Consider the following 26,503-nt stretch of genomic DNA (forward strand, 5'->3'; position numbering starts at 1 on the left):
CTCCATTTTTGGTCCTCTTATGGCAGGTCTATAACTAGCTCTACAATGGCAAAATTGTATGGTAATTAATTACACCTATGTACAATATCAAATACAATTTTATTTTATTTTTAGTCATTTTTTTAAAAATTTATTGGGCCCTTTTAGGGTTTACTGAATAGGAACAGTGACGACAGACAGGAAAGTGGGGAGAGATAAATGGAAGACATGAAGCAAAGAGCCATGGGTCAAACTGGAACCCAGGCCTACTGCTCTCCGGCTATATTGCATGTGGTCGAATGCTCACACCCGAGCTAAACCGGTGGCTATCACAAGCCAGCTTGCGGCTGATGGGATAATTCGAATTTTGGAAAACAATTCAAACTAACTGAAACGATACTGTGAACTTGGAAAACTAAACTCAAATAAAAATATAGAAGAAATATCAAACCTTTGTGAAACTAAACTGAATTGAAAATTTTTAAAAAAAAGAAAGAAATAAAATAAAATACAAAGAAATTAGAAAACACAATGACTCTTATACTTCTCAATCAACTCCCCAATTACTTTTGACTCTGAAATTTTGGGATTGTGCATAAAAATGTCCATAATTCCTAAACAGTTCATGCAAGCTGGAAAGCTGAAAGTCTGCGCTTCCATCACATGTTGATTTGACTGTTTCATTTACAATCCGCTCTGATGGTTTACACGTGCAAAATTAAACAAACTGAATTATCGTCCACAAACTTTATGGACCTAACAGTATTTACAGGCCCTTCCACAAGTGAAACACCCGAAAGAAAGAAAATACACTTTTTTTGTCCATTATTTAATAAATAAGTCATAAACAGCACTGTGGGAGAACATGATACTGAAATAAAAGGCACTTTGAAAATAATACTGTAAAGGCTTGAGTGTGGTATCTCAGAGGCATTTGGGTGTGGGAAACATTTCAGAGGTTCTTCATGTGACGTTTCAAAGACAGTTTCAGCCTCACAGTCTCAAAAACTTAAAACCAGCACGATCGGATCAAACGAGCGACTTCACCAGTTCACTGACAGGACATGCGTTTGGTGTACTTGACAAGAAGACAGCAAAGGACCTGAGAATGAGTGTTAAAGTTACTTCATTTACCATATACAATCATATCTCATTAGTTAAGCAGTAATTTGTTTTATAGTAATAAAACTCCATTGATTGTTCATTACCACCACATTTTCAAAATCTGAACAAGTGGTATACGTTCCCTTTAATTATGTTTGAATCACTAGATGTTATTAAGCTGCACTAAATATAATATATACTGCATAATAGACTGTGCAATAGCCTAATCTAAGTCGAATGCTCAACATTACTCAGTACTTCCTATTGCAGTTGTTTTCGATATATACACACCGGCATACTGTCCTGATATGGCCAAGAATTTACATATTAAACTCAGGCCCTGTCAGCAAACATACAGAAACTCACAGGAGGTCAGTGCAGACAGAGACAGACGAGTAGAGACAGACAGAAGCTGAAGGAGTGTTGTGCACATGTTATATTATCCATGGTGTCTACGCGGTGTTGCTAAAAAAAAAGCCAAGTCCTCTGCCTGTACCAGTCCAGCGGCAGGAGAATACGCAAATACGCAACTTAAAAGTATATACACATACTGTACATCTAAAATACAACAAATGCATAAAAATCATATCATCAAGTGTTAGTAAAAATAGTGATGCAGTGGGCAAATGTATACACTGTAATGATAAAGCAAATAGGAAAAAAAATGCACATAAATTCCTCCGCACGCTCCTGTCAGAACTCAAAGCTACGGTAAAGGCTGCGGCTGTCGGATACTTGATAGCAGAGCTGAACTGTGGAGCTAACATTTGCCTTCATATTTGGGATTGACCACAGTCGTCACGGCGCTTTTGTAGATTGGATTTTCACCCTGGAAAAGAAAAGTTGAAATTTGGTCAAATTCTAAAACTCAATTAAACCATGCACGTTTTTGTGTGTGTGTGTGTTATTCTTCCAAAAACACTGGTTATGATTAAACATACAACAACTTGGGATATTCACTGAATTTACATGTCAGTTTTGTTGTATCACGCTTAGCAAACAGACATGCTTTTGTGACCACATACTAAACACCAGAAGGTAACAATCACCAAGCAACTTTGCTTGTCACAGCCTGTTCATGCAGTCTTCATTAATCTACTCTTAATATAGCTGCAGAGTCTGTAGGTCTTTAAAAAGACAGGTGAGAGAGAGAGATCACAGCACACACATAAACAGCCCGTGCAGGGAAAACCAAGTGGAAAGGAAAAGAAATACAAACTTAAAGAACAGCAGCTTTACGTCCATAGTTTGGGTTCTGGAACTGATTGATGGGACTCTTGTATATGGGGTTCTCTTGCTATGGGTGCAGACGAGCACAGGACAGAGATGAACAAGGAAACAAAGAGTGACAGTACAGGAGAGAAAAAAATACAAAAGGCGAGATAAAATGAAAAAGCATGAATCAGGTGCGGTGACAGAAGAAAAGACAGCATGTGAAATAGAAGGAATTCAGCTGGAAGCTCTTATTAAGCAATGAGCCACCAAAGCATTTTTCCTAACACAGCTCATCAATTATTCACTCGTTCACTTGCAGTTTTTCTTGTCTTTTTGCTTTTGGTTAACCGGAAGGTGCTCAAGCATTTAATCCTCCCCTCCCTGTCTGGCAGTTTCCCACCTCTCAAATAAAAGGATAAAAAGAACTTGACATCAGATTAAAACATTTACAAAAAAACATGAAGGGCACCTGTGATGTTTATTTCCGTTGTCAATTGCACCTAAAGATCCGTACTGAATGTATTAAAGTGTTGTTGCAGCTTAAATACAACTGTATCATGTCAATATACACAATATATATATATATGAATAGATCATAACTGATGGTAGATACCTAAAAATTATAGGATGAAGATAAAAACAAATCAAACAAAGCATCTGGGTATGATATTTGACACAGACGTCTTCCTTTTATCTTGTCAGAGAGCAGGGTTACATGCACTCTTATTTTTCAAAATTAAAGGGATGTGGAGCTTTAGGCCACGCTGCCTGTGGGAATAAGAAAGACCCCAAAATGCAGAGCAACTTTACTGCTGCTGATTAGAGACATCTGCACCGTCAACCCCATTATTCACTGCAGGTTTGACAAACTCCTGCCACTAGATGGGGGAATATTACTGCACATGGAATTATGCTGAAATCCAGATTTTTGTTATATTGATATTGGCAGATGATGTGGAGGGAGCAGGGAGGGGAGGAGTTGTGGCTACTCCCCAGAAAAAGTCCAACTATGCTCAGAGTGCATAGCATTCCCAAAAAAGTCCACACTGTCTTCAACATTTTTCCCTCTTTATTTTGAGCTCCGCTCAAAAGCAACAAATACAGTCTGTGTGTGCAGCTGTGGGACGGTGGAGAGTGAGAACAAGACACTTCACAATGATTTCGAAAAGTCTGCAAATCTCATCCGTTGCTAAAAAACAACAAACGATCTTCGCAACTTAATTCTCTGACAGCGGCTGCTGTTGCTGAGCGGCCAACCGACACCTGTTTTCCACATTTAACTTACTAACCTCATCCAAAAAAACCAAAACCAAAACAATCAAAAACATTTATCCTGCTCGTCTTTCACAGAGCCACTTCCTGTTCCAGGCACTCACTGTGTCCCATTTGGCGTTCATCTTCTCCTTTTCAAACTTGGCGAACTCTCTTCTGTCGTGGATGATCATCAGCAGCTTCCAGATCAGCAGCAGGGCTAAGCCAATGAGGACAATGCCTGCGACCACGCCGGCCACAATGGGGATGATGTCAGGACCGGAGGGGCAGTCTGAAAAAGAGCAGGGTTCAGCAGGCAGCTTGAAATCACAGTGCAGCAATAAGACCATGGGAGTAACATTCCATCACATAGCTATATGTGAGTAAACAAAAGCTCTATTTTTGTAAGCCAACCACCATGGCCCTTGTAATTAGCTTTTTCTGTAACAGAAACCTTCCACACCCTGTTCCTGGTGAGCCCAGCCCTCTCCTTACCCAGCTTGTCGACCACATGGACTTCCCTTTCCGTGTCGTTGACAGCGTAGGTATAGTAGAACCAGCAGTCATTGGCATCCCTCTCCTTGCAGTGCATCACAGGGTAAGGGTAGTCATTGGGCTGCGGCAGCTTGTTCCTGTCCTTCACTGTAATCAGGTTAAAGTAGCTGCACTCCTCTTTGCATGTTTTCATCTTCTCACCGGTGCCAAATGCCCGGCACTGGACACACAGTCTGGAAAGGACAAGGAGTGTTGTTAGTAAACACTCAGTTAGATTTGCCATGTGACAACAAAAAAGAAACATTCATTTTAGCTCAGAACAACAAAATGACTGTATCTGATCATTTTTGACCAGTTGCTTTCAAAGCCTCAACATGTAACAAAAATGTTATTTTTTTGTTACATGTTGACACATTATTATTAGCAATGAATATATGACAGATCAGCTATTACTAGTTCTTATAAGCAGTGAATATGCAGTCAGATTTTACTCAAAGCTGATTTACGTACATGTACTTGCATAGTACAGAGACATTATGAGAGCGAAGCATGACACTTAAAGAGAAATGTTCAGCAGCTGAACAGGAACACACATGCCTATCACTCTATTATTTTAATGCATGCACACAGTAGAGGTTTGCAATAGATTCGGTGAGCATGCACTCACAGCAGTAGTAAAGCTGTAGCTGCACCAATCACTACAGTATCTTGTCAGCACTCTGGATTGAGCCTTTAATTACGTTGTGATGCCTTGTGATTTATAAGTATGTTTTTTTAAACATCAGACATATTTCGCTTTTCTATAGTAAATAAAATATGGGTTTACGAGACTTGCAAATCATTGCATGCTGGTTTTATTTACATTTTACACAACTTACCATCTATGAAATATATGCAAAACCAGAAATATTTCTACACATCAGACTTACTTGTGTTCAGCGCAGACTCCTGGACAGGTAGGGCAGGTTTCACATGTGGGACCCTGGAACTTGGGGTCTGTGCACTTGCAAACGCCACACTCACATCTTCCTCTGCCGTTACAGATCTGCTTGTTGGTGGCCAAACATGTGCTGTTGTCCAGAGAACAGTCACAGGCTCTACCGCTCCACATGGGGTCGCAGATACACTCCCTGCACACACAGCGTCCATTCCCTAAGGAAAAAAGTTAAAAAAGGAAAATTGTGATTAAATACTGTAAATGGCCTAAACACCTAAATGAAGCCACAGATATAATCTGTAGCACTGACACACTCACCTCCACACAGTTTGTTTCCAGAGCGGTCACAGTTGAAGTTGTCGCACTCGCAGAACTGGCCACTGTACCTCTCCTCTGGGTTGGGTCTCTTCTTGCACTCGCATGTGCCACACACGCATTCTCCGTTGTTGCTGCAGATGTCTGTGCTGTTGTCTTTACGGCAGGTCTGATCCATGTCGTCTGTAGCCATGTCGTTGCTACTGCATTCGCAATTTCTACCCACACGGCCTTCGAAACACCTGAGACAATAGAGAGGAAGCTGGGATTCATTTTTAAAGAAGTCCAAGTACATGCGAAGGCGAGAAGTGAACGATGGCATTTTTCAGCAAAATATCTTTTGGCTTACCGGCACGCTCCACACTCAAAGGTCCCATTTAAGGAGCACTTTTCGCTTTTTTTAACAACATCGTTATTCTGGCATTGACAGTCACAGATGAAGTTGAGGATAATCTCCACCTCCTCTGTGAATCCCAGCGGCTTTATCTTGATGGTCTCGCTCTTGCCGTCATTTGGACAGCCCTTAGATGTCACAGTGATGTTAAAGTTGACCTGAATGGTGGAATAAGAAAAAAAGCCTAAATGAGAGAAGAATGGTGTGAAAACCGAAATAGAAAATATGAACTTTGAACTGCAACAAAAAGAAGTCAGTCTGTATTTCCCACCTCATCTCCAATTGAGATATTGGAGCACTTTCGTCCATCGTCCTTGTCGTTAACCACTCCGTTCTTACACTGCGATTTGTATTCTATCTCCACTCCCTCTGGGAGCTTGCTGTTGTCTAGAATAACTTCAGATGAGAGAGACTGCCAAAAACCAAAAACATAACAACATGAAGGTTTTTTTCCTGCTTTGGAATGTCATCTGGTAGCTTTGTTTTGACAGAGTACAATACACAAAGGCAAAGCTGTAGGTTAAATGAGAATACAAGTACAAAAAAGGCTTTGAATGTTCCAGCTCGGTAATCGCTACAAGATTTTAACAGAGTTCATATGAGGAAATGATAACTTGATCAAAGTTTTTTAACATTATGCTTACAGAAAAAAATCTCAACAATGTACTTACATTGTAAGCGTCTATGATGAGGTTGATTACATTGCTGGAGTTGGCAGACAGCGTACCCACTGCAGACTTTGGTATCAGATTTTTCAGTTCCTGTGGAGGAAGAGGGATGTTCAGAGCAAAACTTCAGAAATCTATTAATCTCGTGGCCTCAGAAAGAGGCACAGGTTGTTTCAGCTTACACTACAGCCCCCAAAAATAATGCTTTAACCATTTTATTGCAGATTCTGATCACACAAATTTCAACTATTGCTTTGATGGGTGTTCACACTTTGAAAGGTGGGCTGACTTGCAGAGCTAACGGCAGACTGGCCTGAAAAGCAACAGCTTGTCAGCAAGAAATAATGAGAACTTCAAGGGGATAGTAGTATTAACTTAGCAGATGGCCAAGCTTTTTGCAGATGTTTTTGTTGCACTGGACAAACACATGCATGCTTAAAAAATGACAATGAAGAAAGACGTGAATGAGTATCACAGGGATAACAAGAAGAAGAACTAACTTGGTACACAGGCTGAAACTCCTCTGTGACTGCAAAGATAGTCTGAATGTTGTTGTCGCTTAGCTTCTGGACCAGGTGAGCAATTGAGGGATAATCCTTAAAAAGACCAAGGAAGAGGAAAAGGCATATTTTACAAAATCAACACAGCTAACCTGTACAAAACAGTCAAAGCACAAAGGAACTGCTTACATAATAGTGGCTCATTGTGTACACATTGTCCTCCAAGTGACATTTTCCATCATTAGGCAGTACAATGCCTCCCAGTTTGCCATCTCCAGCAAAGTGGAAACCGGCATCAGTGGAGAACACCAGCAGACGCGTAACATTCCTCCAGCCAATTTCCTTCTGATAAATAAAAAAGAAAATACATTAAGAAATTACCTGAACAGTATGTGACACATGAACTTTTGACTACATCCACAAATCTCCTTGTAAACACCAAGCACTCTTAAAATACCTTTTCACACTACATCTAAACACTTTTACTGGCACCATATCCCTCCAAGCAAGCCCCATAACGATGGGAAAATTACTTGAGAGTGAAAATTTCCTACAGGATCACTTTACTTTTCTTGGTGCTTACCCTGCAAACAGCCACTTGCATGATGGCGTCAAAGCCCCCCTCTGGAGAGTCCAGGTTTCCTGAGATTTGCTGCTTGCCCACCAGAGAGTTGAACATATTGCCGTCGCTGGTCAGACTCAAGACATTCTTGTAGCTGAAGGGGCTGGTGCAGTTCTGGTCCCCCGTGCACGGGTTTAGCAGCTTGGACGGAGTGGTGCTGATGTACGGCATGACCGTCTTCTCCACAAACGAACCAAAACCTGCAAAATAAATTTTGGAGCTAAACTAGATGCTTGTTTTTAAATGAGAAGTATTGAAAAGAACTTCATCCGACCTCAAAATTGCTTTAATAGTATCCCTCTAAACTGTTTGTTTTATCTATTTATTTTTATAATTTTGAGGGGGGCTACAAATGTATATTTGTTCAGTTATAAAAGTCTTTCTTTACTTGTGTAATTACATTTTATGACTACAGTGAGAAAATTAAACAGGTGTTATTGATAATCCTCACCTATATGAAAGTCACTGGTGATCTTTTTCATCTCCAACATGAGACTGGTTCCCAGGTTCTTGACATTCTCCAGATCATCCTTCATTGAGTAGGACAGGTCCATCAAGTAGTACAGGTCAATGGGATAATCTTCAGCTCGTTTGAACTTCAAGTCAAAAGACTGGGGCTGACCTACATAAAGGGACCGCATTTAAAGTTTAAATAAAACTGACGTTGCTCCAGCCTGGATGCACTTCCAGTGACATTATAAAATGTGTTCTCACCAGATCGAAGGTTCAGTCTGAGTTTCTGGGGCTGGATCTGAGTGATTTCCTCTGGCTTTGGTTTATTGGTTTCGACCCCAGTAACCTTTTTGCGATTGGTCACAGGCTTGTTTGTGATGATCGACTTCTTGCCGATTGGATTCTGAATTTGAGAATCATTACAGCCCCTTTCTTTCAGAGACTCTACCTCATCACAACGGGTTGACAAGGCTTCACCCTGTTTGAGGAAGTCCTAAGAGCAGCAGCACAGAGAAAATTAAAGGAGCAGTCTGTCAGTTTAACAAGTGAAAATCTGTTCATATGTAGGCATCTTTGTTATGTGTAAACAAAGATGTTCTACAAAGCACAACAAGCCAGATGATTACTTTGGAGGAATCTCAGCTAGAGAGTGGAGACTAGAAAATTATAACAAAGACTACAGCCTACCCTGCGCTCCTAGGTAGGAGCAGTCTTTGTAAATTGGGTGAGTGTAAAATACTGGCTTCTTGCTCCTCTGTATATCATTGATATAAAAGATTGCTAAAAATGCCACCCTTCTCTTTGGGAATTGACGAATCTATCAATGTTTCAAAGATAACAAAGAGTATAAGCCTAAGATAAAACATCAAACTGGCTTCCTCGGCAGTGAAAACAGCTGACCACTTCAGTTCACGTACTTCCTGTTCACACCAGCCACATTTGGCTCCAGCCTGGATGCATTCCCCACAGTGTTTGGCATTGGCACTGATGCACTCGTTCCCCTCTAGATGGAAAACAAAGAGAGAAGAGAGAGCAGAGTCAGAGGGAGGAGAGGTATAGCGCAGTCGCTGCAAAGTAAGCAGTCCTGTTAAGCCCCCGCCCGCAAGCTTACAAATCGGTTCCTCTGAAACACTCCGCGACTCAATGGTAATGGGAGACACAGACGGATAATTCCATTTTTTCCATTATCCTCTATGCTGAAGTGGAGCTCTGCTCAGCGACATCATTAACCCTCCCTCGCCACAGTGGGACTCATCAAAATGAACTGCATGTTTACTATACGAGCTGACATCAACAAAGTGATGTAATCGGGACAAATGAAGGATGCTACGGAAATAGCATGAGTAAAATCTTACCTTTCTGAGGATTACAGTAGCAAAAGACTCCTAACAACAGAGATATCAAGATCACCTTCAGGTCCATCTGAGAAACAGACAAGGGGAAAAAATATATATATCGAGGTGTTGTGGTCTCGACACAAACAGAGCGACTGCTGTTTTGAAAAGCACAATGCCATTTGACTGTGCCTTTAATTACAATAACAGGATCTGGTGTGCTTGGTGGCCTGAGTGTCTGAATTAATAATATCCACGGATAAAAAGGTCCACAAGAGTGGGAACGAGTGTCCAAGAGATGACAGATTAAACCTGTAAATAGCTTGGTTATAACTGGAGGTAATAAATTATCCCGTTATAGCGTGCTTGGCTATTCTAAGATGGTCATAGGGTAACAGGCTGCTCATTTAAATCAAACCACTTTCACTCACGCACGCACACACACACAAGATTACATCAACTCATCCTTAGCTTGGACTGTACCTAATATTTCTCTCCCACAATTCCTTTTACTGTAAATAGCATCAGCTCCCTAGAGTCATCCCCTCTGTCGTCGTGTACATTGATCCCTGTCTGACTGCAGGCCGTTTGGTCAGCCTGGCTAGTTGCTGTTTGTGGACACATTTTATCACAGATAGCTCAAAGTTGCTAAAATGCTCAACAACTTATTTTAGCAACAACAATGCTAATGCACAAATATGTAGGCACGAGCTCCTAGTCTGGCTAAAAACAGCTGAATTCGAGTTTACAGGCTTTACTTTTATGTATTTTACTGTTTATGTTTTTTTTTACTGTTTTCACAGTGTTTCTTTTTTATCTCTCTGTGTCACTATAAATTCTGCATAACCGCTGCAGCCTCAAAAGATATAGTTAGTGCTGACATTCTTTAAGATTCGCAGCACCTCTTACTGGCAGACCTACTCAGCCGCAGCTGAGAAGGCTCCTCCACAGAACTGCCAACCAACCACCAGCCAGCAAAGGATCAGATCATGTTGAATCTAAAACATGTGGAAGGTATACCCAACACTCCATCTGACCATAAAATACAAACTGATGGAGAGTCATTACTAAAATATTCTCAGAATCTAGAAGTCTACCACACTACACGTCAAGGATCCACATTAGAGACTGACAGACAGTGGTAAAGTCACAAAACTTTGATTTTAACTTATTTAGACTACTGGCTGCTGCTGGCTATTCATGAAGGTTGCAATAAAAGACTGCATTCCCTCACACTGTGCTAAAGGAAGCTCTAACGTTCAGTGTTCACTGTGTTGATTGATGCATTCCTAAGCACTTGTGTGAATGTGTGTGTGCGAGTCCGTTTATCCAGACACAGAGGGGTAGACAGCCTGTCTACAGCCCCCCAGATTAGATCAGCTGGCTTGGCACTGCTGGGCATGGGCAGCGTGTTCTGGTTAGTGTTGGAGCTAGACATTTAACAGAATAAAAAGATCCCATAGCATCTTCTATGGTAGAATACAGATCTATGACCCCAGCTTTAAATGTTGCGAATGATTGGTTTATGTGTAGTCAGGATACAAGGTAAAGAAGTGACTCGGGTGAAAATCATGATCTTAAAATTAAAGAGGTTCACAATCCTCTTCTAAAAAACAGATATTTCTGTGTATGTTTCTTGTTTGCAGTTAGTAAGATAAAAACAATGGCAATAAGACTCTTTTCAGGTGTCAAGTTAGAAAAATAACCATGCTGTCTTCAATCCCATGAAGCTTTGCAGCTGCACAGAGGAATTTTTAGTAAATAACTACAGTACGATATAGAGCTGAAGACTGAGAGCAACCCAAGGAAGGTTCAGCAACAGAAGGTCATCCAGAAACGTCAGACTTCTAAATCAACTAAATAACTTATCAACATTTCCAGGTGCTTTTCCTCACACACTGTTATATGTTTTAGTAAAATAAAAAGGTTGAAAAACTATCACTTCGAAAACAAAAACCCACCACTGACAAGGTATGACATACTTGGTGGAAAGTTGTTTATTATACCAAGCATGAATGTTTAAACTCAACTGTAAATTGTCTGTTTGCATTTCATAAATGCAATTTATCAGGGCTTGCAAAATTTCAAAATCCCTGGTAGCCCTTCAGGCAGGGAGTCTTCAGTTTTTGGTAGCCCGAATAAAAAAGAGAGCAAGTTTTTGATTGATGTTTTGTTTCCTGTTTTGTTTCCTTTACAATATTATACATTAAAGTATAATATTGTAAAGGAAACAAAATATTAATCAAAAAATTGTTGAAACACAAATTACAACATTGTATAAAAATTACAATCATCAACTCAAATACTTGGTTCGAATTGAACAGAAATTTCTATGAACTTGTAAGAACTGTGTAGAACATGAATCAGTCTGTGTCAGGTCCTGAATCTGAAATTTCCACTGAAGTCACGGGTAAGAGATAAGTGGAACCAAGATCGAGGCCATTTGCTTTTTGAAGTTTGCAAAGACTGCTAAATTTTGCCAATGGTAGTTCACTCTTTGCAACATAGTACGCTGTTCTAAACAGATTTTTCAGGTTTATTTTTGGTATGTTCTTTGCAATTGGTGTTTGTTCTGGGAAAGATATTGCAGACTGAGCAATAATGCATTTCTTGCATTTCTCATGAGTTCTAATGGGGGTCTTTCTTAAAATTACTGGTCCCAGTAACAAAGGCGCTTGTCGACTCAGAAATCGAGGGAAAACCAACAACACACCCGGCAGAACATTATGTTATTTACAGTGGTGCAGGTGCGCATTCGCTGTCAAAATAAAAGACGTGCACCAGATAAGAAGTTGCAACGCGTGTTTGTGTACATATAAAAGGCACAGTTTTTGTCCGCTAGAGTGGGATTTTCACAGCATATTCTGCACCACATCTCTGTGCGTTCATCATTTGTTTGAAGCCAGCTCACCTCCTGCAACCACTTTTCCGAGAATATGCGCTTCTTTTGCGGTTCGGACTCCTTCTGACATTTCTTTGGAGGTGGAGGAACACAAAAGTAATTGCTTAAAGGAGCTTGCTGCTTCGACATCTTTAAGAGTTCTAAACAAATGTCTGTCCTCCTCCAGAAAATCTTATGTACGCAAACGTGCGTTGCAACTTCTTATCTGGTGCATGTCTTTTATTTTGACAGCAAATGCGCACCTGCGGACCACTTATGTGCACCCCTGGTTATTTAGCTCGTCATATTCCAGCCACAGAAATTCTTTTGTCCATGAAACCACAAAAGCTGCACTTTCTTTTTGCCTCATAGTCTGATTTGTCATAACTTTTCCGTTTTGTGGTAGGCTTTTCTTTGGCTGTCACTTCTTCACCCTGACCTGTCTTATTTGGCTCAGCAGAACTAAAATATATATCCTGCTGCTTTTACACACGCACTCACATAACGGTCAGCGATTCTCTGCGCAATCAACCTCTCACATGTTTAAGCTTGCTGCGGGAGATTTCATTTGTCAGGTTTGAATAGTAAGCTAATGAGTGATAAGACAATGTCAGAGGAACTGGTGCGCAATTAATCGTCACTCACCAATCAGTACTGCCGCTCTCTACACACCGTTCGCGTGAAAGTGAAAGCAAAAAACAAGCGCAAATTCAAACGCGATTTCAATATGTCACATATTGACAGTGGCTCACCGATGCCAATGACATATTTACCCAGCTACATTTCCGAAAGAATGCAAAAGCACTGACATATATTTTTTCTTCCTATGATAGCCCGACGGGCAGGGCTGAGATAGATTTTGGTAGCCCGACTGGAAAAATCGCTAGCCCCGGGACGTCGGGCTAGCGATTTTGCGAGCCCTGTTTATGCAATTCATAAATTATAAAATTCAGCGTAGAATGCAATCTGACCAATTTATCAGCTGATATTAGCCATCTGGTCTATTGGTGTCTGCATGTGTAACTGCTGATAAATGAAAATTTAACAGGTAAAGAAATGGGAGAGACACCCTTCAACTACTCTTTACTTTTCTTGCTGGCAGTCAGCTGATCCAAGCAGAGATGAGCAGAGTAAATATAAGAAAACAAAAAAACTACACAACATTTTTTTAAGGAAATGGTTGTGTTTCATGGGTCTGAAAGCAGCCAAGATGGAAAGATGACAGAGCATTTGCAGCTGCTGCCCCATATTTGCGGAATCACAAATTCCGGCATAAAAAGATAAATAAAAATGTCCTTGCACAGTTATAGTGTATAAAATCTCACAGCTAGATGACAGTAAGTTGCAGTAAGACTGTAGTCAAGTGAAATCTGTTTTCTTACCCCTCCCATTTCAAGTGCATAATCCTGCCTACGTTGACTGCTGTAGCACAAACAACTCTGGCCACTGTTAATCTGTAGAGAGTGTAGGCTGTCCGTCTACAGTACATCTCAGCTTGTATCCATGTCTAATAACTGGAGGCTGTAAAATTTTATGAAAGGAGTTTGGTATGAGTCGATGAATCAGCAAAGCTAACTTCTGTCCAATGACAGCGATGCTGAGGTGCATTGTTGAGTATATCCTGAACCTTTCCTGTCAGTAAGCCAAAGTTACTGAAACTGTCTTTGAAGTGGAAATTATATTGTTGGTTTCAGACACTTTCGGACAAAACTCAAACAAAATGAAATTGTTTATGAAAGGGAAAATGCTATTTCTAGGTCACAGCTAACATTAGCTGGCATAATGTTAGCGCAGTGGTTCCCAAACTTTTTTTGTTAGGCCTCCCTTTGTTTTATAATAAAATGCCCCCCCCCGCCGCTCCCTCCGCAAAAACACATCCACCAAGCGTAAAATAAATGGTTTGTTTTTTCTGTTTTTTAAAAGAGGTTGTGGTTTTACACACACCCATATGGCTGTATGTGTAAAACCACTGCCTCTTTTCAAAAAATGTCTCTCTGTGCAAAATGGGTTTAAAAACATAGACAACTGTGGGATACTGTTTGTCCGTGATTTACCACGGAAATAAATTGTGGCAGGATCAGTGTTGTGCCACCAACAAAATTTGTTCCCCCTGCATCGCGAGCATTTGCTGGGCACAAAGTGAGGATCCAGTTTACTCCGCCTCCATTACAGACAATTAGACCTGGAAGTAGTGATGTTTTAGTTTTGTGAAAAAGTGAAAAATGAATGTCATCACCATTCAGTTTGAGGGTTACAACAGAAAATTATATATTTATTGTTCTCACGTGGTACCGGACGGGATTATTTTAACAAACGAAGGACATTTTGCCTGATAATTATTTTTATCCTCCTGTAACTTGACTGTATAAAGAGGTAAAACCTCCAAACTTTTCAGGAGTAGGTAGTTGATATATGAAGTGTTTGTGAATTAAAAATCCAAAATGTGGGACACTGTTTGTCCATGATTTGGAGAGCCCAGTGTGTGTTCGAGACGCAGGGGAAACGAATTCTGTCAGGGATACCTACCTTGGAATGACAGCTGTTGTGCAGGTGAAGCCAAAGGCAAGATATGCTTCATCCTATGTTGTAGTCTTTGGCTTGGAAGGAAGTTGGTTTGGAAGCATATTTGGCGATGCTTCAACCTCTGCTTTGCATTTATCTGGGAGCCCCGTCAAAAAACTTGTCCATTATGCTAGTAGTGTCCAAGCATTCTTTTTTATTTTAAATTCATACCACCCCCCCACCCCCTAGTAAGTAGAGTATATTTATAAAACTGTGTTTATAAATATACTCTACTTACTAGGATATCTGAATATCAGATTTTTAAATCACAACATATTGGTATTGGTCTTAAAAATCTTATAATAGTCAGGTGCTGCTACAGGATGAGAAACAACACAGTTAGGCTGTAAGAAGAAACCAAATCATATTTTTGTAATTAATAAAATTGCTTGAGAATTACTATTACTATTCACTCAGATATGTTTTAATATGGTGAAATGTAAAAAGCATGCCTACAAGAACAGAAGCTGTGCAACTAAACGGCAGCACATATTATTATTTATAAGTTCCTAGGAAACCAGGCTTTTAACACCTGTCGTTATCCTGCACCGGTGTGTGGGAGAACTGGTTCCAGGCACCAGGATGCTGGAACCAGGATTTTATGAACATGCAAACTAATGCTAAGAATACGTTATCATCTATAATTCTCTTTGCGCTAACTTTGCAGAATTCATGAGGTTTGAAAAGAGCGTGCACCTAGAAGTATGCTTTCACAAACAACCTGGTAATTTTTACTGTGAAAAATATATGAATCAAACTTGGTAATGTGTTATTACATAACAAATGTAATGACACGTGTGCTCTAATGTGTGTGTGTAGATGAAAAGGGTAATATAGATAAATTCCCTGACTACAGCAGAAAGACCAGTTACTTTAACTCCCTGTCTCTCCCCTACTCAGACGTCTGCATACATACATGGATATTTTACTCTTCACGCACACCTGAACTGTGACTAATGGCAGCCCAGTGTTTCGTAGGCTTCTGAAGGCTCAATCGGTTGGCAAGAGAAAGTGATGTATGGCAGACGCTGTGGTGCGTGACTAAAACGGGCTGAGGCATTCCAGAGAGACTGGACATTGCCTGACCAGGATAGTAACCCATAACACTGTTACTGCACTTTGGGGAAATGTGAGCTGTTGTGACACCCAAGATGCATAAACACTTACTTATCAACAACCCGATTGCAAACCTACTTTTTCCATTTTTCCACGACTGTTCTCATCTGCGCATATTCCTTATGACATGTTTTTTTTTTCTTTTTTACATCAAGTTAACAGATATTAGCTTGGTGGTGGTGGGGGGGGGTGAAATCTGTGGTGCAGAAATTAATTGAGCTGCTTTAAAAGACTGGATTTACTTCCCTTCAAGCTGAGCTGCATTTGCAAGTACTTAGGACTACTTACTTCAGCAAGCACCGCCATGAATAATGACCAGTGGAGTCAAGGGAGAGAAACAGGGAGACACGGTAAACCATACAGTGGAGCTGCAAAGAACTGGTTGCAGCTCAGAGTCACAGCTCTCTTTGTGGCTAAAGGCCGGGTGCTTGGTTCCCTCAGAAAGACTGTTCTTCTAAGTCTGTGAAAAGAGGGAATGGAAAAGAAGGAAAAACAGGAAAGGGCGGTCCACAGCTCAAAGGGAAAAGGGTAGCCTCAAGTCCAAAGGAAAGGATCTCCGAGACTTTGCTTCTGCTCATTTATCTCCTAATCCTCTCTCCTCCATTTGCACTTTTACTGTACTACCTTTTTGTACTGTAAAATGAGCATTTCTAACTTTAATTGGTAATGACAATTACGTGACTATAAACAGGTCTTCACAGCTTAAGACTGATACACTTCATAGACACCGAAGGCTTGGAGTTTTTAGTTGATATTTAATTCCAGCATTCCAACATGTGTTCATTTTCCAGAGTTGCCTGTGGCATATCTTTGGCATCCTATACTCCCATCCCTCCCATTTTCTCTCCCTCATTTCCCTAACGCACTCCCTTGCGCTGCCTCCCTCCTCCCTCATATCCCCCGCACAATCGCTCAGTTCACTCCCTCCGCTGTGAGCGGAGCCAAGCCGGTGGCCCCTTTGACTCCACATACCCTTCAAACACAGCGGAGTGGGGAACATGTCTGAGCTCTGAGACGTACAAGCCGCCGGACAGAACTGAAGGAGAATACCAAACAGTGTCTGCCTGTGTCTCTATCCACCCCCACCATCATCCGGAGGACCCTCTCACAGCAGACAAAAGTAATGAATCAGGCTGCCCTCTGAGACCACGAGGATCTGATCCTTAAAGTGCTCCCACTCACCATCCAATTTTTTGCTTAAAAGGGCCTCTGTGCGCTAAATAATACTAATGAGACAAAAAATGATATTTTTAATCTTTTGGTGCTTCTTTGTTTCAAGGGGATTGATATGTGCAGACAATCCAATTTAGTAGTCGATGTGAAGTTTTGAACAAAAGAAAAGAGTAAAGCACTCCAGGTGACAGCGGCTGAGAAATGTCATAGTTTCCACGTTACATCAGCATGTTAGTTCTGTGCGATTCCTCAAGAGAAACAGCTTCCAGAAATGGAAAAAACACTAAAAATAACTGGCCCGAAGAGTGAGGCTGAAAGGCATGAGACGGGATGAGCAGTGAGTTTTCCTTCAGTCTGCCACCCATTATTTTTAGTCTAAAAAACATACAGTCAATATTCAGCTTCCATTTCTGTTTTCCCATTGCGAGAAAATGATCCAGGGGTTCTAAGAGCGGCTAACAAGTTTTTCATTGATTATGGGTAAAATATGTAATATAAAATGCATACTGAATATTCAACTAGGAAGCTGACAGAAGAAACAATTACCCAGTAACTGTAACAGAAAAACTGTAGCAGCATAATAGTGATGAGCAGATTTGCTAAGATCCTGACCTATAATGGCCAGTATTAGCTATTTGACAATAATTTCTTTCTACATTTATAAATTAAGAGATTAAAATGGTAAAGAAGACACAAGAGAAAAACACCCCGCAACCATGTTATTGATGCTGCATAGTTTGTCTCTGCAGCTTCCCTGTTGGGAGCACATTTGAAACACATTGACAAGCAGCATCTGATACAAGCAGAGTCAGGCATAGCCTGAAGAGAGTACATGAGTAATCCACCTATTGTGACTAAAAAACAATATTAAACTTTATTATCATACTCACTAAGTGAGACAGCATCAGCTGATATATCTGATTTTTAAATCGCCAGATATTAGTATTGGTATCGGACTTATAAGTATAAGTCGGGTTCCTTTACTTATTAATTCAAAGCCGTTTGTAGCTAAAAGTAGTCCATATCTCAGCAACAGTCACTGAATTCCATTTAAATTAGCTAGCTTTAAATGCTAGTGAAATGCACTAATGTGATTTGTATAAGATAGAGAGCACATGATTTCAAAAACCTTAACAGTTACAGGCAGTGGCATTTTAGTCATCTTTTTTAGTAAGTAAATGAGAAAAAAATGTGTATTTATGCACTTTCTGCTTCACTGCAAACCCAACCTTGAATTTGTTTTTGCCATTACAACCCTAGCGTCTTTAAAAAAGTGTGCTGTCACTCCTGATGCTTAAAGCAGCAATATGCCATTATATAAGAACAGCTGCTGACATTTTAGCTGTTAAAGGTGATAACTCATTTACATAATACCGGTAGAAGCAGTCTAGCTGTTTTCTTAATCAGGAATCCTGTTAAAATGTGTTTCAGGCAATGTCAAAATTTTCCAGAATAGTTCCCTGAGAGACCTGTAATTATGCACAGTGTGATAGTTTAATAGAGTAATAAGGATAATAGCTACAGCCTAAAAAACCAGTTTTATCAGTGGTTCGACAGAGAGCCTGTTGCTGGCCTTGAAAATTCTGCTGCAGCTTTTCACACAAAACACTTAGCCACGCATGCTCTCTTGAGCCCTGCCAACATTCTCCTTGTGTGTGACAGAGGCTAAAGATATACTTCTGAGAAGGGATATTGCCTTTGAAGGACTTTTCCACTCAGATAATCTATAACACTTTCATATGACTGGTTTCTTTTTTTCTAAAAAGAAAAATGCACATCAAACTGGGTTTGTATCTCATCACATCACATCCTCGCATAGTAGCTAAGTAGAAACAATCGAAACCCTGCCACAACCTTTGGTGGAGGGCCAAGACCATATCGCTATTCAGGGCTCTATCCCTGTGTTGAAAATAGCTGTGCAATGCTAACGTTATTTTGGACTCGTCCTCCCTGCCTGGCCTCTCCAATCTCTCTTTGGTTTGACACAAAGTTAAATCACAAATCTCCCTCGAGCCTACAAACATATAACCAATTTACTACTTGTTTGTGTAGAAATAACGACACACTTTACTCTGTAGCATTCTTGAAAAAAATTGCTGTTGAAGTAAGGCAGATTTGTTTGACAGAAGACAAGCTTTGCTTAGTTTTAAGGAGCCATCTGTTTTACCATTTACAGCAATCCTATAAAAGCAGAGTGAGACAAGGCAAGAGGGTCCAGTTTTCACCACTACCAACCACCAGTCTAAACTGTACGATGGTTTTGGAAATCTTGTGGGGTTATCTTGCTGTGACAGTGTGAGCCTTGGGCTCAGTCTGTGGAGCTGGGAGCAGCTGTACAATAAGCCCTTCCAAACTCCCTGTCTTTGCTAACTCTGTCCTTCCTGCTCTAAAACACAGGAAGCTGAAGAACGTACAGGAAGCCTGCATCAATATGCCTGGAAACCAGTCAGGCATCTCCTTCTTGAACCCATGAAAATGACATATATGGATGTTCAGTGGGAAAAGGGAGAGCGAGAGCCAGGAAAAAGCTACTTTACTACAAAGAGGTGAAAGTGTTGTGATCTGCCAGAACAGCAGCTTATTGACTTTCTGAATGAAGCGTGTCTGATCTAAACCTAAACCAGGTCATCACTGTAATCGGAACTGTGCGAGAAGCTAAACAAACTTGGAAACTGCTTTAAACAACAGCAGCACTGGAGCCAAAGGGAGCGATTGGAAATTAACTGACAGCTGAAGCATTTTTTAATTCTACAAAAATCAGAGCAGAACCTGGGCTGACAGCAGCCTGCAGTCTCCCATAAATATTTGCAGCTGTGAAATGATTAATGAATTGTCTGTTGGGATGGAGACAGGAATAAACATTATTTCTCCAGTACAGTCAGTATTCTGGGGAACTGCATTGTCTAGAAATAGGTCCATTTCTGCACTAGATGTGAAAATTGCAGCATTTCCAAGAGATTAACATTCTCTTTGTTACAGAAAAGGGACCAACATTGCCAGCTGCAGTCAAAGAAGGTGGTGCTAGAGTATGTCTGGCTATACCAAGAGATCCTCTCTGGGGAAGCAGCTGGGTGATATCAAGGACTCACACAACAGCATGTTAGTTCTGGAGGGATGAAGCTAGTTGACTGTCAGTTTCTTACTTGCAATACAAGAGTGAGGCAGTTATCCAGTAGTAAATCAATCACAGATGATGTCATTCTCTCAGACAGATTGAAAAAAAGTAAAGTTTTGTTGATCCTGTTCATCTGGACATTCAGCCGCTGTTTAGGTATTTTAATCAAGGCTATGAATGTAGACTACATAGTGGCAATCAAAGAGAACACACTCAAAGGGAAGAAACTACAGTGCCAGCGATCTGAGATTACATGTTTTTTCACAGATATGTGGATGGACATACATAATAAAGAAACTCTGACATTTGGTTTCACTGCATGAGGCCACCCATGGACACCTCAACTGTTTTTCTATGGAGAGCCTGCTTGAAACCACAGCTCATTAAAGACACTCAGATGTTTTTCATTAGAGCTTCATACTTTACACTATAAGTGAAGGACCTCCCCTTCTGCTTCCAGGAGAGACTGGAACAGTAAACATTTCACAGCTCAAATTGTTCCTGTTTTATGTGTTCATGCATACATGTGATTTAGACAGAACCATGGGGAGAGATTATTGCTCAAAAGAGGACTTGAGCATGAAGACAGATTGTGATGTCAGCAGTTTAACTATTTAATTACTGTAGCTAAGAGCCTGTAAAAACCTCTGTATATAATACATTTAATAGATGTTACCCATTGTATTATAATGTAACAGAATGCTCCCCCTAAATATCTCCTACAGCTGTGGTAGAAAAAAGTAGAATCTCTTTTAATTTTAAGGTTTTATGTTAAACGTTTCTTTTGGCTTCTTCCTTATTCACAATGGATCACCACTAGTGCTGGGCGATATGGAAAAAATATTTATCACGATATGAATTATTTTATATCACGATAATGATATATATCACGATATACCACCTGACCTGTGGTCATCTGGAAAGTATGCAGTCTGTAAACAGCGAGTGGAGAGGGTGCAGTCTTTGTTTTGAGTTATCGTAAAGCATGTCGCAAATCCGGGTGCACGTAAAGCAGCACCATGTCGCAAAACCACAAGACGGAGTTTCTTTGCGAAAAATATCATTTTTTTATACTTTTAACTTTATGCAAGAGAAAATAGAGCCAGAGCTTATCTTTATATTTTACATGCTGCAGTGCCATTTGTGGGAGCATTTCAAGTTGCTATACATCAATACAACCGTTATAGCCCAAATTTTAATAATATGTATGCATTAAGTCCATAGTAACTACATAAATTGCAAAAAAGTGCAATAAACTACCAAAAACCTGAAAATCGTTATTTTTTTTTTTTTTACATACATTTATAGTTAGAGAAATTTAAGAGGCTTATCCCTCAAAACTGTAAATACAAAAAAGTTGCACAAAACAGTTTCTAACCACGAGAAATTTATTTTGAGTGTCTCCATAGTTTTTTGTCTTGATGCATTCTCAATCATCCAGGAAAGTAAATCTCCAAAAGTTGAATCTGTTCATCTGGACGTAGCGTTTTGTGGGAGAAACGTTTCGTCACTCATCCAAGTGACTTCTTCAGAATCGAGGAGGGGGCCTAAGGGTACATCTTTCGCCATCTTACAATGCTGTGATTGCAGCCAATCCCCAACTCTCTGTGAATGGTACTCATGGCCATTGATCAGTGTTCTTTGATCAGTGGGTTTTGGTCAGTGATTGTTGATCAATGGTCATGGGAATTTGCAATATGATTAAGGAACTGACCTCACAGCCCATTGTTCCTTCAGTGGGCTGGTTTCAGTCATTATGCAATGTACTGTTTATAAGGTTTGGGGAAACCTGCAGTCAGCTGAGACTGAAGAAGTCACTTGGATGAGTGACGAAACGTTTCTCCCACAAAACGCTACGTCCAGATGAACAGATTCAACTTTTGGAGATCTCCATAGTTTTATTTTTGAGATACACTAATTTTTATATACTGCAGGAAAAATGAAAATAAATATTATATTGCAAATTTGCAAAAAAACAGCATGTGAATCAAAATAAACTATTTCCAACAGTGTAATTTGACTTCTAAGCATCCCAGAAACGATACAGAAAAGCATAAAGTCAAACATGACTTTTAAAACACCAACATAGGCTTTGAAGGTAAAAACTACATTTTTGCGAAAATGACGTCACTTCCGGTTTTGGACAGGTAATGGCGGACATGCGATAGTTCGCGCTGACTTATATTCCAAGTAGGAAGTGTTATGAACAGCTGATTGGATCGGCAAAGCGTGCTTCTGGAATATTATGTTTTTGTTGCTGCAAGTGTGGAATATTATGTTTTTGTTGCTGGAAGTGCTTTTTATGCAATTTTTGCAAAGCTATATGTGGAAGGAAACCGTGACCTAGGGCAAGCTAATGGAATAAGATGTAAGTACAACTCCTATGGTTTCATATGCAAAAAAAATTATTGCGCTACCTTACGTGGTTCCAGTTCTACAGGGATTTAAAAATAGTTAGGCAAAACGGAGTGTGCCTGCTCCGACCGGTTGTAAAGGGTTAATGATATATTTTATGTAATAATTTATAAAATTAGGGTTAGAAACGATAGAAACGATAGAAGACAAATTAGGGTTAGAAACAATAGAAACGATAGAAGACAAATGGACGATAGACATTTGTCGTGTGGACGATAGACACTTTTCTATCGTCCACACGATATATATCGTCATATCGCCCAGCACTAATCACCACAGTGGATGGCTCTGCATATCTGATTTGGCACAGGTTTTTCCAGCAATAACACTTCGGGTGCAACCCTTCCAGTGTGTCTTAAAATTAGGTAAATACATAGACTTCACATATTATACTGTGCCATTATTTATTTAACAAATTTTTAAGCCAAAGTTTAGAGGGCTTGTATGAAAATGAAGTACAGCCCACAATTCAATAGTTTGTACCTTTGGCAGCACTAAGTTGAAGGAATTGTGTTCTGTATGACTTAGTCAGTCTCTGGCATCATTGTGGTCCGCTCTTCTTTCCTACGTTGCTCAAGTTTATTGAGGTTTCCAGGCTTTTGAAGCCTTATTGTTTCTTCAAATTTGCAAACCAAAGCTGTGGTGCCATGTTTTTTTTTTTTAGAGAGAAGACGCTTTCCTAGCGTGCTATACTGTTCAGTCTTTTTTCTAATTGTACTGTCATGAGCTTTAACATTTAAAACGACACCTTTAGAGTCTCATGTTAAATGCCTGCAGATCAGTCAGTAACAATTATTAGTTAAAGTAGCAACGTGCTGCTTTCTGAGATGTCAGCACCTACAATGTCAGCAATCTAAGACGTAGTATGTTCTTTAAAATTACAAGGAATAAACTTGGAATGGTGCAAAATCGCAAGTTTGAGTCCAGTTGGGGACGTTTATTGCACACCATAGCTGTCTCATCTCTCATTTCCTGTCACCTCCCTGCATTTGCTTATCTGACAAAGAAACCCAGCGTAAACAGGCAATGAAAATTTGATATCTCTCCCCAAGTCTTCACACAACTCTAATGTCTGTTTCTTTTTCCCATCATGTAATTTTTCTGTGCAGCTAAACACAAACTGCCTCTATTTGTGAATTACACAAACTCCAAACTTCCAGTTAAACACTGACGCTGTCACGATAATAAACAAAGAATGACAGAGTTTACAGCCCTGCAAAAGTCTGCTGTCATTTACTCCCAGCAGAACAAATTCTTCATTTTCTCAGCAGACCTTGTAGAGCCGAGGTCAGCGTTAACCGCTTCATACCTCCCTGGTGTTTCCGGGGCTGATTTTAGAAAGAGGAGGCACCCCATCTAAAAAAAGAACGGGGAAGAAAAGGGGCTAGAAGTGCACTGCAGTTCAATGTGGTGAAAATACGGGTGAGCAAATGTATTTGTGCCAAAAAACTGAGGGCTATGAGAATGGCACCCAGTAAAAGCAACAAATCAAAGTGATTTTATTGTTTAGAAATTGTTGCTCTTACAGGATTTTTAAATCTCATAAGGTTGGAGAGCACTTGTTGATGTAGAAAAGACTACTGAGGTTGATCACATGTGAATGTCTTGCTCTTTTCAGAGCTCATCAGCTTGTTGACCCGCTTTCAAACTCAAGGTAGGATGAGCACGTGTGCAGGCAATGGAGGTGAATGGCTTTAAAAGGCAATTATTTGTGCCACATTACATCTTTCCGCCTGAAATCTTCATGTGTCGCAGAGGGCAATTGTACACATTCATCACTTATGTCTCACAGAGCAACACAAACACACACATTGATCGCATCCATCTCAGTGTGACAAGTTCGCACATAACGTGTGTGCCACTCCCCAACAAAGAACCAAACACACACTCATGCATGGGAAACATCACACATCCAGAAGAAACGCCTGGGTGTGGCTCTGAGTCTAAGTGGCATTATAAATCAGCTGGGAGCCCCCCCCCCCACCCCAGCAGCTGCTCCCCAAGGAGCCTGAGGTCACATCTATTCAGCTGGTGGCTACCGGCTACAACTCCCCTCATTGTCCTACATTTACCCTCCTCCTCGGTTAGCATTCTTCCCCCATGTCCTTACTGTCCTTCCTCTGGCCCCATCACCCTCCTTCATATCGCCTTCTACCCCCTCCCCCCTCCAAACTCCCTCCATCCTTGTCTCTCTTCCTGCCTCCATTTTACTGATTAAACTTCTAGGCTCTTTATCTACAGTGCTGGTTTCAGTGCGGTGGGCTATATTTATAAGGCCTTCACTCTCCAGCTCTCCTTTAAATGATTTCCAATAAATGGAAGTTGTTCAGCCTATCAATCATGCACTGCATGGGCAACAACAAGCAGCAGAAAGTAAACACTTATAAATTCTTATAGCTCTGTTTTTAGGCAGTTTGACAGTTTAAAACTTCTAATGTGGGCCTCCACGTGGGCTGCCTGCTCCCAGCGTTAAAACTAATGTCTGGGGAATTCAAATGAACTGTAAGGTCACCCGTTTAAGCCTTTTCATGTGACAATCCGAAGAAGAGCCGCCATCTGCATCTGCATCTGCTCCAAGAGTGATGATGCAAGGATGACTGGTGTTGTGCCAAAAAGTGATTTCCACTGTTTATGTGTGCTTTTTTTTTTTTTTTGCTTGTATTGTAAAATAGACTGAGGTCAACAGTATTTACAAAGTGGTTATATATAAAATAAATAAATTACATGTTTTGGAAGTATCTTTATGACTTTATGTGACATTGTACCTACATTATATATTGCAAATTGCAAATTATATTGCAAATTATCTTTAAAAAGCCATTTTTAATGCCAACGATACTTTTTAACTAGATAAATATAGGATACATTTTAGTCACTTTGCCAAACACTGATTGCATGTTCTACCTTGTGACAGGAATATTGTTTGTGTCTGAAGATGAATTGATATCATTTATTATGATATTATTTATTATTATACATTTGACACATGTTTTGCATATTATAGGCCAACAACTCATTTATCTAATCTTAATCTTATTTAATCACTTTTTGGCAAATACCGGAAATCCCTTTTTGAAAGACGATCAGGTTTCTGGCACAACACCGGCACACCGAACACATTAGTACACTTCAGTTTGACTATTAATGACAATGTAACACACTGACACATGGCCAGTAACCACAACTATGCCCCATCGTTTGAAAATTGCATTAAAAAAACAGCCAACATCGTTACATTCAAAATCTGCATATCTCTCATGTCAAATTAAACCACAACACAATGCCTTTGATTAGATTATTACAAACGGAGTAACAGTGAAAAAAAGTGGGCGATGAGAAAAGTAATAAAATGTTACAAACTTTATAAACCTGCCATTAAAATGTAACAGTGACAATATAAACTTAACCAGGCTGGTTAAGTTTATAAAAATAAAGAAAAAAGAAGGGAAAAAAAGGAAATAAATGAACAGAGTAAAGTTGTGAAGTTTACCTTGGCGCTGTTATTTCATACAGGAGACATAAGCAGAAGTAAGCTAGCGTTTGTAGTCCTCTGCCCGCAGCAGCGGCACAGGCAGACAGCAACTATCTGCCCTGCTGGCACCGGGGGCCACTCTCTCCTCTGAAAAGTCACGGGAGATTTATCCTTCTGCTCATTCCTCTCTGCAGAAAAATATGTCGGTAGTATATATGTTTAAAACCAAATATTCGGTAGCTGGAGAGGTAGACAGTATCCGCACACTACCTGGGCGGACCTCTTTACCGCGGACTAAATGAAGGGGACGAGCGAAGAGTGAAATCCTCAGTCCTCCGCCGCTGCTCCTAAAATAAATAAATAAAAAATGCAGCAGCATCGCGCACAATGGCGCACCGAGCCTTTCCGGTTACAGCTCCTTCAACATAAAATTATAGATAGAATAAAATTATTCTAATATCTGGGGTAAAATCTAGACCTTCTTAGTACTGTATCTTAGTAT

At 40.2% G+C, this 26,503-nt stretch overlaps 1 protein-coding gene across 3 annotated transcripts; it reads right to left on the minus strand.

The window, feature by feature from the left end:
- Nucleotides 1-792: 792 nt before the first annotated feature.
- On the minus strand, nt 793-26,359 carry itgb1a (integrin, beta 1a). 3 transcript variants are annotated; one of them, XM_039617230.1, is made up of 17 exons: nt 26,272-26,359; nt 26,020-26,189; nt 9,289-9,355; nt 8,851-8,936; nt 8,195-8,426; nt 7,932-8,102; nt 7,442-7,680; nt 7,048-7,203; nt 6,859-6,954; nt 6,362-6,451; nt 5,962-6,102; nt 5,646-5,848; nt 5,300-5,538; nt 4,974-5,196; nt 4,045-4,277; nt 3,675-3,841; nt 793-1,912 (listed from the first exon to the last, which is right to left on the minus strand). In XM_039617230.1, exons 3-17 carry the CDS (start codon nt 9,353-9,355, stop codon nt 1,844-1,846), a joined length of 2,412 nt encoding a protein of 803 aa, XP_039473164.1. In that variant the 5' UTR covers nt 26,020-26,189; nt 26,272-26,359; the 3' UTR covers nt 793-1,843. The 3 variants fall into 3 exon arrangements, with proteins under 3 accessions (XP_039473164.1, XP_031584200.1, XP_039473165.1); XM_031728340.2 differs by having other exon boundaries at nt 26,020-26,339; XM_039617231.1 differs by lacking the exon at nt 793-1,912 and adding an exon at nt 1,990-2,380 and having other exon boundaries at nt 26,020-26,339.
- Nucleotides 26,360-26,503: the final 144 nt, after the last annotated feature.

Source organism: Oreochromis aureus, linkage group 9, assembly GCF_013358895.1.
Source record: "Oreochromis aureus strain Israel breed Guangdong linkage group 9, ZZ_aureus, whole genome shotgun sequence".
Taxonomy (NCBI): domain Eukaryota; kingdom Metazoa; phylum Chordata; class Actinopteri; order Cichliformes; family Cichlidae; genus Oreochromis; species Oreochromis aureus.